The sequence below is a fragment of the Crocodylus porosus genome, unplaced genomic scaffold (assembly GCF_001723895.1).
Source record: "Crocodylus porosus isolate Cpor-Errol unplaced genomic scaffold, CroPor_comp1, whole genome shotgun sequence".
Classification (NCBI taxonomy): domain Eukaryota; kingdom Metazoa; phylum Chordata; order Crocodylia; family Crocodylidae; genus Crocodylus; species Crocodylus porosus.
This window is the reverse complement of record NW_017728921.1, coordinates 8,975,670-8,988,436: the sequence shown is the minus strand read 5'-3', so window position 1 is coordinate 8,988,436 and position 12,767 is coordinate 8,975,670. Positions and strand designations below refer to the sequence as shown.

The 12,767-nt window shown below is 40.9% G+C and overlaps 1 protein-coding gene across 12 annotated transcripts in view; it reads left to right on the top strand.

Annotated features, from left to right (window-relative positions):
• The window catches only part of RIMBP2 (RIMS binding protein 2), a 212,782-nt gene extending 204,476 nt beyond the window's left edge, over nt 1–8,306 (top strand). For 8 of the 12 annotated variants that reach the window (XM_019538956.1, XM_019538951.1, XM_019538953.1 and 5 more), the window contains 3 exons: nt 1,068–1,139; nt 4,329–4,463; nt 6,843–8,306. In XM_019538956.1, the coding sequence (XP_019394501.1) occupies nt 1,068–1,139; nt 4,329–4,463; nt 6,843–7,031 (396 nt within the window). In that variant the 3' untranslated portion in view covers nt 7,032–8,306. Of the gene's footprint in view, nt 1–1,067; nt 1,140–4,328; nt 4,464–5,055; nt 5,496–6,842 lie in introns of those variants that run through there. The other 4 variants (XM_019538954.1, XM_019538955.1, XM_019538964.1 and 1 more) reach the window with 1 other exon arrangement.
• Nucleotides 8,307–12,767: the final 4,461 nt, after the last annotated feature.

The following is a 12,767-nucleotide window of genomic DNA, read 5'->3' as shown; positions in this document are numbered from 1 at the left end:
TGAGGTAAGACTAACTGGCCTATAGTTTCCTGGGTCCTCCTTCCTCCCTTTTTTGAAGATGGGAACCACATTGGCCCTCTCCCAGTCCTCTGGCACCACAGCAGAGCACCACGAGTGCTCGTAAAGCCGTGCCAGGGGTCCCGCAATGACCTCTGCCAATTCCCTCAGCACTCTGCAGTGGAGATTGTCAGGACCAGCCGATTTAAATGTGTCCAGTCCCTCCAGAAGTTCCCTGACTAGGTCCTCTCTGACCCTAGGCCTGGGTGCATGCCCCACCCAGGGCCTACGGGGGTCCCCGTGCGGGGGCGTGACAAAGCTACAAGTGGCCAAGACTGTAAGGCTTTTATGGAAAGGCCTCATATTGTCCTGTTTTGCATGTGGATCTCCCTCTTCAGCAGTGCCACCCCTAAAGTAAGCACCCTGCAAAAAAGTATGTGCAAGGACTGACGTGGTCACGCACCAGACCTCCTTCCTACTGCATGGGGAGTGCCTAGAGGTGTCACACACTATTCTCCTTGGAGGCTAAAGGGACTGGGGAGGTGGGATGTTGCAACCGGGGAGAGTCCCTGGTAGCAGATCTCCAGCAGAGATGTCACTGGGCACTGGCAGCAGATCATGGGCCTCCTGCTTGTCCTACCTACCCCTTGAACCACAGCAGGGTCGGCACTCCATGAAGGAGATCCTCCTTGAGATTTCCTTCCAGGATTCTCTGTACAAAGAGAGTGGCACTCAGACCTAGTTCAGACTTGGTCAAGAAATTCCTGGGGTCAGTCATTTAGAAAAAGGACATTTCTGCTTTCTTCAGATGAATATTTTTCTCCCATAATTCAACACCCCAAGTCACCCAGTTGTCCAATAACTAACTTAGAAAAAATATGGACGCAGTTTGCCATTAATGCAACAGATGGTAAAGAGCACAAAAACACTAAACCTTTTCCATTGCTGAATGTAAAAGAAAAAAAAATGGTAGAGACTATGCTACAAAATAAGGAAACCTGTACGGGCTTTATTAAATTTGATCTGCACAGTAACGCACCATGACCACTCATACTTCCCTCTTTCCACAGGCTGAGCTAACCTTCTGTACAGGAGATATAATTGCAGTATTTGGGGAAATTGATGAAGATGGATTTTACTATGTAAGTTTCCTTTTATTTGATTGTTTTAAACGGCACCTAGAAGCATTTCTTACTGCCTCACGTAGTACCTGAAAGAGTGGTTCACAGACAATGAGTCATAAAATAACATCTGGAAGGTTTTCAGGTCACATTTCCATCTTGAAAGTTTGCTATGGGTGCCAGTCCATTAACAGTGCCCCTTGATAATACGTAGCCACCTACTGCTGGTCATGCCTCGTCGATGTAGATATGTCCAGGCGTGTCTGTGGCTAAAGTAATGGCTGGGGCAAATGACTTCTGGAGAGAGGCTGAGGGCACTGGGTTTATTTAGTGTGGAGAAGAGAAGATTGAGAGGGGATTCAACTACCTGAAGGGGGTTACAGAGATGGACCTGGACTGTCCTCAGTGTTGGCAGATGACAGAACAAGGAGCAATGGGCTCAAGTTGCAGCAAGGGAAGTTTAGGTTAGATTTTCGGGGGAAAAAAACACTCTCACTAGGAAGGTAGTAAAGCACTGGAACAGGTTACCCAGAGAGGTGGTGGAAGCTCCATCCTTGGAGGTTTTTAAGACCCAGTTAGACAAAGCCTTGGCTGGGATGATCTAGTTGGGGATGGTCCTGCTTTGAGCAGGGGGTTGGACTAGATGTGACCTCCCAAGGTCCCTTCCCACCCTCATTTTCTATGATTCTGAATATAGCCACATAAACGTTCATCTGACATAGCCCATGACTAACTCTCTGTGGCTCAAGTGAAGAATATTTCAACGGAGAGTTCACAGGAAGATGGCAAGTGAGAGGCTCAGAGATGGCGAGTTAAACTGTCTTGTCCAGGATTTATCACCTTACTATTTAACTGACAGTATGGGCAGACTTAACATTTTTGTAGCTCTCCAAGTGCCAAAAAGTGTGTGTAAAAGCATGCAGCTGATGACGTACTTTAAATCAGATGGCAAAAATGACCCTGCATGGAACAGGAGCAACTGCGAAACCTTTCCCCACCCATTAAGATCCTCAATTTATAGAGATCACTTGTCTGAGCAAAGGAGCTTTGTGGGGGGAGTTGGGGAGGAAGAGTGCGGAGTGGGTGGGGAAATAACCCTATGTGGTCAGGGCTGGTGAGCAGTTCAGAGGCTAAAATTATCTCCTCTCAGCTTGTTGACAAGGGTTTGCTTTCCTGGATCAAGGGAACACAAGAACCCAGGTTATGCCTGCAAGACCATAATGTACTTGGTGTTGCAATGCTTGAATTTTAGGCATCCTGCTGCCAGAGGACCTACAGCCCTGAGTTAGGGGCTTAAGGCCCACATACGTTGTATGGGGAGAGGTAAAATACCTGAGGATAGGACCCACAGTATCTATTCATGCTGAGGGAGGAGCCACCTAAGGTAGCCAATAGGAAAGTGAAGAGAAGCTATAGATACCTTGTCCATCAGGAATCACAACCCTGATTTTCCTCTGGGAGTTACAAGCCTACACCAGCCTTTCCTCACAATGGCAGGAGGAAGAAGTGGTGATGTCCTCGAATGCTTATCTAAAAACAGAGCACTCCCCTGGGATACGTGATACCCACGTTCAATATGTCTGACATTTGACTGAATGAAGATGGCAAATACCTAGCGGTTGGGGCACCCAGGAGGGAAGAGAACTAAGCTCATGGCTAATTTAACATAATGAAACAGTCACTGGATTTTATATATATATATATATGTATAACCTTCCAGATGGGTAACCACACAGAAGACCTATATAATTGTCCTTACTCTCTCCCCTGCCACTTGGCCCAATACAACCTTTTATCATCCCGAAGAGAAACCTGTCCCAGACTAACAGACTTTAATGGGCTGGCAGGGGCAGGCAGTCCATCCCATTGGTCAGACCCAACATTTGGGACCAGAAGACAACCTGAGAGTCATCAGCCAAAGTCAGAAAGCAGCTAAGGCTCATAGGAACCAAGTGACAGGCCAAGCATTGTGGTGCAGGAGCGTGGGGCTGGAGATCCAAGCTGTTTAGCCCAGTAGCCAATCTCTCTAGGAACAGCTGTAGAGTGTTAGCTGAGTGAATTAATCTTCATTAGACCCAGTAGACTAAATACCTTTTCTGAGATCCCAACTACTGGTGACTAGAGCGGTCACCGGAGATGGGGGAAGACGCAGGTCCACATTTCTTTAAGCACGTCTCCCATATTCTTGCACTAAGCTGCAGAGTAAAAGGGGAATTCTAGTTTCATACCACTCTGGTTCTGGGGGCCCGATCACAAGTGTCGCCCTCCAGTATCTCAAGCCCTGCAGGCAAGGTAAGTGGAAGATAATGCCTTATGGCTCACCAGGTAGGGGCTTAGCCAAGAGGGCTCCAAAGTGGAACCTTTCGCTAGGTTAGGTGCCTTCGAGTAGGATTCACAACAGCCAGCGAACTGAGCAGGGGATCCCGTACCACATCCAGCAGGAAGTGGTGAGAAAAGAGTGCATTCAATTCTGGCTCTTTCCCAGGCTTGAGCACCTAATTCTGGGCTGCGCTTGGCATGGCCTCCACTTGGCATTCACAGCCTGGAACGATCTCCTGGAGTTAGGGCTGGTTTAGGGACCTATTCAAGTCAGAAGAATTATGTGGGACAGCGGGTTTGGACTCCCATGCCAAACTGCTAATGAAGTGGTTCCATTTTAATTATGTGCATCCCATATATTCACCAGGAAGTGAATGCATGGAGTAACCTAAACCGAGAGGTGGTGTAATCTCCACCCCTCGAGGTTTTCAAGACCTGGCTAGACAAAGCCTTGGTGGGATGATCTAGTTGGGGCTGGTCCTGCTTTGAGCAGGGGGTTGGACTGGATGTGACCCCGAGGTCCTTTCCAGCCCTAATCTTCTATGATTCCCTGAACACGTCATGCCCACAGATGGCACTTGAATGATAGGTACCTGATGTATAATAGGTTGTAGTACTAATACTATCTATATAAAAAGCCTACAATGGATAACCTTTGCTGCTGAAGCACAGGATTGGGGAACCAGAATATTAAAACTCTGTGCTGGCTTCAGTCAGATTTCTCATGTGATCTTGGACAAAGTACAGTGTCTCTACCTCACTCTTTTTCTCATTTTTTTAACTGAGAAAAAGTAATTGTTTTTTAATTGAGAAAAGTAATATTTCCCTTCTTCAGAAGATTTGTGCATTTTTTTAAAAGCATAAACCAGTTCAATTTTTACTATGCCATAGGGTGAACTGAATGGACAGAAGGGGCTGGTTCCTTCAAACTTTCTTGAAGAAGTGCCTGATGATGTAGAAGTCTATCTTTCTGATGCACCATCACGATACGCTCAAGACACACCAATGCGTACAAAAGCAAAAAGGGTAAGCAACTGCATTAAAAAGAAATAATCTTTTCAATTTTTCCATACAGTATCATCTCTTATTTTGTTTCGATATTATTTTTTCACATTTTAAAAACTCATTTGTCCATTTTAGGTAATCTTAACTTTAAATTATGGAAAGAGTTCAGTTATCCTTCCACTAGTCTGCCATATACACTTAGAAATTACAGACCTAAATTAAAAAAAAAAATCATTCACCAGAATCTTTCAATTGTAACTTTAATTTCTTCAGCTGTTTCTAGTGAAAGTGCTCACAGTCTCAAACTTCAAACTCTACATACTATACACAAATACCTAGGCGAAAACACAAGCACTAGGGGATGGGGAAGGAGTGGGACAAACATTAACTCAAATATGAAATGTAAAGAATAGCTGATTTAACAATAATTTCCTTTAACCTTTTTTAAGATTTGTTTTCCCAACATGAGTTAGCTGCCCAAATCTTATCCTTTATGAACTATTACTCATATTTAGAGTGAATCATTTTTGGTTTGTTTCATCACTGCAATATTTTTATATATTATATATTTTTATATATATTTTTATTTCTTTGCTCATCTGCTTGGAAACAGAAGAAGAGTGTTCATTTCACACCTTAATAAGGCAATGTAGCCTTCACGTAAGTGAGCAACTGAAGATACCAATAAAGATATCAATTAAAGCTACCTGACAGTATCTAATGCAACAGTCTTGAAACTTAACTGTGGAAAAAGGAAATATGTCTCCAAAATCATTGGCCCTAATGTAACAGGATACAGACACTTACTGTGTGTATTTGAAAATTAGCTTATTTCCAAGAGACAAAGAAATCCTTTGAAATTATAACTAAGGGTTTCCTTCTAATTAGGGCTCACTTTACAAAGGTCAACATTTGGAACATATTTCTTCATGAGCTAAATGTTTCTGTTTACATTGAAAGAGGAGTTTAGTGTCCAATTACGCTACAGACAGAAGCTGCATATTGCATTGTTAGCCAGTCTGGGATATCCAAATTCAAAGTCTGTAGATAAAGGAAAAAAGCACAAAACCCACCACCCTTAAAGAATGAGCAAGTGAGTTGTAAGCAGATCAGTATTGTAGTTTACAAGGGTATAGTTGGTTCTGAAACTCATTAACCTCAAACTTTCTGCCTTAAAAAAATGTGTTTTCCACGATCGATTATACCCCAGTTTGCCTATGACTTCAAGAATTCTGAAAACACGCACCCCTGCATATGCTAGTTTTATCCAGAGACAGTGCAAACATTTGTGAAACACTCTAGTAGTAGCTTGGTTTACCAATGCAATAAGTGTCAATATGAAACATTGCAGCTCACTTAATGAATGCATTAGACTAAATATATGGTATCTTCAGGTGTACGTTGGGGTGCTTTACCAAGTTGTTTTTCATTAGAATTAGACCTTGATTTAAAATCAAAGTAGGCTTGAAGCCCTTTTGCTTAATTCACTGTTGTACAAGACAGCAAATCGCTAACATGTTAACATCTTAATGGGAATTCAAGATATTAGGTGTCCCTGAGGCATGATTTCTACTACAAAAACAGCATACAGTACCACATTTTGTTAGCGGGGAAAAGTAGTTGCAATAGATTGAGTATAAATAGTTGTAGCATTTTCATTGAAGTGCTTTTGATGATTAAAATAGCTCTGTTTAAAATATTTAGGAATGCTGTCATATTCTAAGTATTGTACAAGTGTTCATCTTCACCTGGCAATCATATAGCTGCAGCACACACGCCAAGCAATCAGGGTCTTTAAGCTTTCTTTGATTGCAATTAAGGTTCATTTTAGCTTTTTTTTTCTTTCAACCAGTGTGCCATCTTAAATATGTATATACAGTAGGTTAACCAACTTTAAAGAAAAGGCATTTAAAGGACATAAAAAAAAATAGGTGATCATATATAGTTTGCACATATCTTCTGGAACTGTTTGGCTTATATAGATTGCTGATTTATAGTACTTAACCCACTGTTTAAATTCCATAGCTACAAGTGTCTCATCATTCTTGTACTCACCGTCATCTTGAGTACTGACATGCAAAACTTTGTGATTTTTGCCAGAACGATGGTAAAATGGCAGTCCCCAGATCGTTGTTTGAAAAAACAAAAACGTGTAATTAATTTAAGGTCCCAGTCAAGTGTATATTTTCTAATGTCTACACCTTTTCTCACAATTGCATGTGTGGGAAGCTGTACTTATGTATTTTCCATTATTTCTGGATGGCATATTAAACTACTGAAGGAACAAATCAAGCAGACCTTTTTTTTAAGTGGGTATTGGGACAAAAAGTGATGTTACCAACTTTCTTGATGATGAATAGCTTTCAACTATTCAATAAACTATAACAATATACCTAATAGGTTCCTCCTGAGAATACAGGTACATCAAGGAGAGCACCATCCCCCACAGTCCATCTCCATTCTGGGTCACCTCCGTCATCTATGGGTTCTGGTAGCCCCGGGAGAGGCAGGGAAATATCCTCGAAAAAGAAAAAGGGGCTGCTTTCCAAAGGCAAGAAACTGCTGAAAAAGCTGGGTGCAGTGAAATGATTCATGTACTTCTGGACAACTTGTAAAGCTTCCAGTCTATGTATTTTTTTTTAAACTTCAAAACTAGGGCTTTCATGACTATGCAGTACATCTTTACAGAACCTTTGTATTTTTTAACCCTTTCTGACATCAGTAGAATCATGTGAATTGCTTAATCAAACAGCAAGAAAAAAAAAGGAAGTGGATTTGTTGCTACTAAAGCTCAAAATGTTGCCAATGTGCTTTTTTTCGTCAAAAAAAGGGACAGATTTTGGGGAATTAAGGACAGAAGGCTAACATCTTTTTATTTGAAGTCAACTCCACACCTATAACTCCACTGGATAAATCTCTGCATTGATTCTTCTTTGATCATAATGGGGGGGGAAAAGAAAATCCTCTAATCCTTATTCAAAGAGATCACCCCACAATACCCAGTATTTATCTTTTAATAAAAATGGTCTTGAAACTCCTAGTTTAATCCGCCTTGATGTTTGCCTTATTAATGCACAATGATTTGTACTGTCGAATAAATATACAGCGTATACTTTGTATGTACTGTGTATTCAGCTGTCTTCATCCTCTGAGACATGGTAATTCAAGATCACGTAATGTGTTGCTGACTCCATTTAATGTCTGATGTAACTCCTGGGAGTCTGAAAATGTTGTGCAGGATGCATTTTTAAAATATTTGTATAAGTTCCTTTAGTCTCCATATTCAGTGTACAAAAGCCAGATACTGCATAAAAGTACTCAGAAAATGCACATAGGTTTAATCATTCAAAATGTTTTAGAGCTCCTGGCATGACTAGTGTAAAAGTGTCAGTAAACTGCCAGAAAATAAAAATAATCTGTGTCCCCCATGTGGTCTTGTTTGTGGAAGTGCAGTTTTCAGTTTTAAAAAAATCATTCTTCATCTTACTGATGATGTCAGAATCAGGATGAAATGCATGTATTAGGCTCAGCAGTGAAAAGTTGTGTTACATACACAAAACTGTAGCCAGTTAAAAAGCTCTAACAATTAATTGATTAGAAATATCTCAAAACACTAACTTCAGTATTGGCGTTTCTTGATTTAAGCCATCTTACAAGTTACTGGCAGTAACATTGGCTGTTACTATTTTGTAATTCTTGTCCATTTGTAAATTGTTTTTACTGTTTATACATACTTTTCAGACTGCCTTTCTTTTGTAATTTATGGAAGGTTTATAAATGAATGATCAAAGCTTTCCCCATTGTGTCTTCAAAGAATTATGTAAATTATTGTAAGATACTATTGTGTGCTAGATTTATGAAATTTAAAAAAAAAGTACTGGCCTAAATTTGTGGTAAAGTATTGTGTGGGTGTGTGCATGTGTACAGTTGTTCATGTGTAAAATATTTTATATAAAAAAATAAATTTGATATTTTGTAAAATGCAGCTTGCTTTGTCCATTTTTTAAATCTTCCCCCCTCGTATATATTACTAAATTACTAATTGCAATTTCTCAACACACAAGTATGTATGTATGTACATTGAGTTATTACAATTAGAAGCAGGATACAGTCCAATATTAAAAAGGAACATAGTTTGCTGATTGTTCCATATTATTTCCAAGTAAAGTTCAACTGCTGTTACTTCCAGCCAGCTGCAACTCAGATGGTAGATGTAGCAATGATGTTAGTCATTCATCTCCTGACTCCCTGCTTTTAATTAGTGAAATCTTTATGTGGTTGCTGTAATACGTAGCAAGGTACTTAAACATCCCTTAGCGCACTGCCCTTGAAAGGCTCTTTCTTAGGTTTCTCTTGTTATTGATAGTACAAGTTCACTGCACTTTGTGTACCAGAACCTATTTGTTAACACAGATAATCAGTCCCAACCCAGTGCCCCCACCATCCCCAGCTTGTGGAGCGAGCAGTGGTCCCAAGCACCCCTTGTAAGTTGGAATGCTGCAGGCCTGCACAGAAAAAAGCCGTTTCCCCCACAACCCTTTCATATATTGTTGTGACCCACTTTTGGGTCACAGCCCATAGGTTGAGAAACACTGTTGTAGAGCAATCTTGTGTTGTACACTCATCCAGCATGTGAATCCAGAGTCTGGTAGTGTTTGCCTGCAAGGATGTGTTCATAACCAGCTGGCCTTCAAAGAGGAATTTAGGCCCACCTGCCAAAATCCATGAAAGCTTTGTCTCACGGACAATATCCATTATTTTATTTGGCAAACACTGCCTTTTGTCAAATCGGCTAGATTGAACAACCCAGGATGCCATACTTCTTTGATACAGTTAAGTTCCAGGAGGACTTGCTTTACGTCACACAAGGTTAGGCCCCCGCCAGCCCTGGCAAGGCAGTTCTTTACTGCAAGTAGATCCTGCCAGTAAAATGTTTCTGCATCACAAACATCATCAAGATGCAATCCAGAAGCTCACCTGCTGCTTTGGGCACAAGCTACAGCGCTCAGCCAATAGCTACGGCTGTGAAAAGGTTAACACTACTCCACCCCTTCAACTTCCTAAGTCAGACAAGTGGCAGCTATCTTGGCAGCTGTATAGGATGCAGTGGTTCCCTGCTTATAGAGTCATAGGTTATAGAGTCTGAAGGGACCCAATGGATCATCATGTCTGAGCGAGCCCCTGCCTGGAAAGAGGACTGAGGTCAGATGACCCCAGCCAGGTGATTGTCAAGCCTCCTTTTGAAGACCTTAATACATGCATGCCAGTTTTGGGGGCCTGATTCTCTTGCATAACATGCACCTTCTCTTCCCTCAAAATACTGTATCTGAAGCCAATCTAGATGTAGGAAGCTGAAGAACCAACATTTTTGCATTTTTAACTTTCTTCTCGTTTGCTGCCTTTTACCTACTGGTGATAGGAGATGTGTGCTGAATGAATGACTTGGATCAAAGTTCCTCCCTGGGATAACAGAAACTAGTGAGATTGTGTCAAGAGTCTGCCAAAGCAGGGTTCAGGGGAAAAAAAAAAAATGTGAATAGGGGTTGCATCTTCTCTGTCCATTATATCCTCACGTGAAGAACATGAGATTACACAGAGAACACAGAATAAGCCCCAGTGGACACTTCTTGTAAAACTACTCTGAGCACTGCAAAGATTCAGGATAAGAGTCGGAGAGAAAATATCCAACTAGATTATTTTACGCACCTCAACCTCTACAGGTGATTCCAGAGGTTTCAGAATTGACTTTCCTACCACTACTCCCATTGTACATTCAAAAACTCTTAATATGCATTGATTCCTACTTGCACCATGGCAACCACTATAATGTTTGCTTAAGGCCATTTGTTTGGTAGCATGGCCTTACACAGGCTCAAATATTTAGATGATGAATGCAGAACACTTTCTACCAAAACTGAAGTAACCCTAAAAATACAGAAGACAGCATATGCTTAAATTCTACGTTAAAGGAACTTAAAATGTTGAATTTGGTGTGAAATACTCCCAGTACAACCTTTAAAAGAATACATTATTTTCAGACTTTCCAGTTTATTCAGTGGCTGTTGAGAACAGGTGGTTTGAAGCTTTCTCTGTATAACATTACCAACCTCTGCTGCTTTGTTAAATAAGAGAAAAGCAACAACTTCTCAGTTGTCCTAAAACTTATGTTTAGATAGATCACCCATTTTGTGTCAGAGCTACACAAAGAGGGTAGGATGAGTAATTCAGGATGTATATAATAAATGGGAACACAAGGGTGTTGTCTACAACAGCTATGTGGGCATGTCAGGAGCTTTACTATAATTCTAGATAAAACTGTACTGCTCCAAGTAAGTATTAAACCTCTATGTACTGTATGTAAAGTGGCATTTATATGGTTTTAAAATGTACATTAAATAAAAGGCACCCCCAAATACCCCGCCAGTCGTGTATGTGCAATATTTAAAATTGTTTTTGCTTCACCTAACTTCATATTTAACTTCACAGAACTGCAAGATTCTGCCAAAATAGAGCTGAAGCTGAATTTCAGCTCTGTTACACCAAGGAGTAAATAAATGTGTGAGTTTGCTTTTGTAAATTGTTATTGAAAAAAGCTTACAGTAGCAGTAAGTTTTGGTAAAGAAAGCAGCTACGACTAAATGTGAAGTAGATTATGAGCAAACAATAATTTCTTTTCAGGTGTGTTCTGGAACAGCAACATGTTAAACACCATGTCAGAAGACCAAAAAGTTGCTTAAGTGAAGTAACCGTATTGCAACGGCTGTTCTGAGTAGAAGCTGTAGTTGGAGATGCACTTTGGAGCAGTTTCTTCACACAAAAGATGCCTAAAAGGACCTCTTTTACAGTTAAATCTATATTTGTATATAAAAGTAATAGGATCAAACTGCAATGTTTTAGACATAGAACTTTACTGAAATTTGTCAAGAAAAAAGAAACAACATTCACAACTAAGAGTTACGGGGTTTTTGTTTTTGTTAGGTACTACAATGAGCTTGTGGATGTAAGCAAAAATACTTTCCAACAGAATAATTAATAGTAATCCAAAGGCAGCTAAACCCCAAACCCACAGAGATAAAAACCAGAATCCTCTGGATCTACACAAGTAGAAAACTGATCATGTTGATCAGAATTGGTTAAAGCCCTAACACTGGGACCTGAAAGCAGACTGGCCCAACACCCAGAAGGAATCAAATCTGCAGCAAGCCCTTCAGTGCAATCCAAATAGTCTACCTCAGTTGTCCAACTGGTGGCCCGCAGACTGCATGTTCTGACAGGTTAACGTGGGGGCTTAGAAGTGGGACAGCCTCAGTATACCTAAAACACTTGGCCAAACTAACTAGGAACACCCCCCCCCCCCGCCATCCCTCAGCTGAAGTGTAAGAGCTTTAGTTTGTGTGGTCAAAAAATTAAAAAACAAAAAAAAACCCAGAACTGCTCATAGCTACAAATGTACCAGCTTCAAGCTCAATCATCATCGTTATTTTCTAAGTTTATCTCAGAAAGCATCTCAACTTTGAATTTTGGAGCTCTCTCTCTCTTTTTACCGTATTGCATTTCATGATGCTTGGGCTACTTAAGCTTCTCCTTATTAGAAGTGATATAACAACTGACTAGCTATTAAGGCACAAAACAGTCTGTATTTTTATGTTGTTGGTATATGCCAAAAAGAGCATCAGAATAAGACTAGCTTCCTTTCAGTATGCTTAAAGCAAGGCATCTGGACGCTGCCTCACCAAAAAAGTTGCTAATTAATGATTTGACAACTTGCTTCCGTTTTCAGAAGACAGCTGACATGCAAAAAATCCAGGGCCGACAGCATGCCCCAATTTCAACATAGAAAGGCTAGTTAGTATGCCTGGGCGCCTGTACACAAGCCGTGGAGCTGCTCTAATGCACTGGAATTCCAGCAGCCTCCTGCATCTCGTGTATCAGCACTCCTGCGCCTAAAGGTGGCGGCGGGGGCACTTGAACCAAAGCTGCGGGGGCACTTGAACCAAGGTTTGGTTCGAGTGCCCCCACCACCATTTTTAAGTGATGGGATGGTGATGCAGAAGACAGCGGTGCTTTACTTACAGCAGCTCAGAGAGCATTAAAGCATTGCCCCATCTCCCCACCATCCCAGCCCCAGGGCATGTGTAAAAAAAAAAAGTGTCCCTTATGTCTAGTTTTAGGAACTTGTTTAGTGTAGAAACTGGAGAGGTTTGTTTTGCTCTACATCTTAAACTGCTTTTCAGTGGGCAGCAAGAGACTCATTTCTGCTTTGTACAGCTATACAGGCAGTTTAAACTTACTGGACAGAATTGCCTTAAGTTATCAGTTACTTTA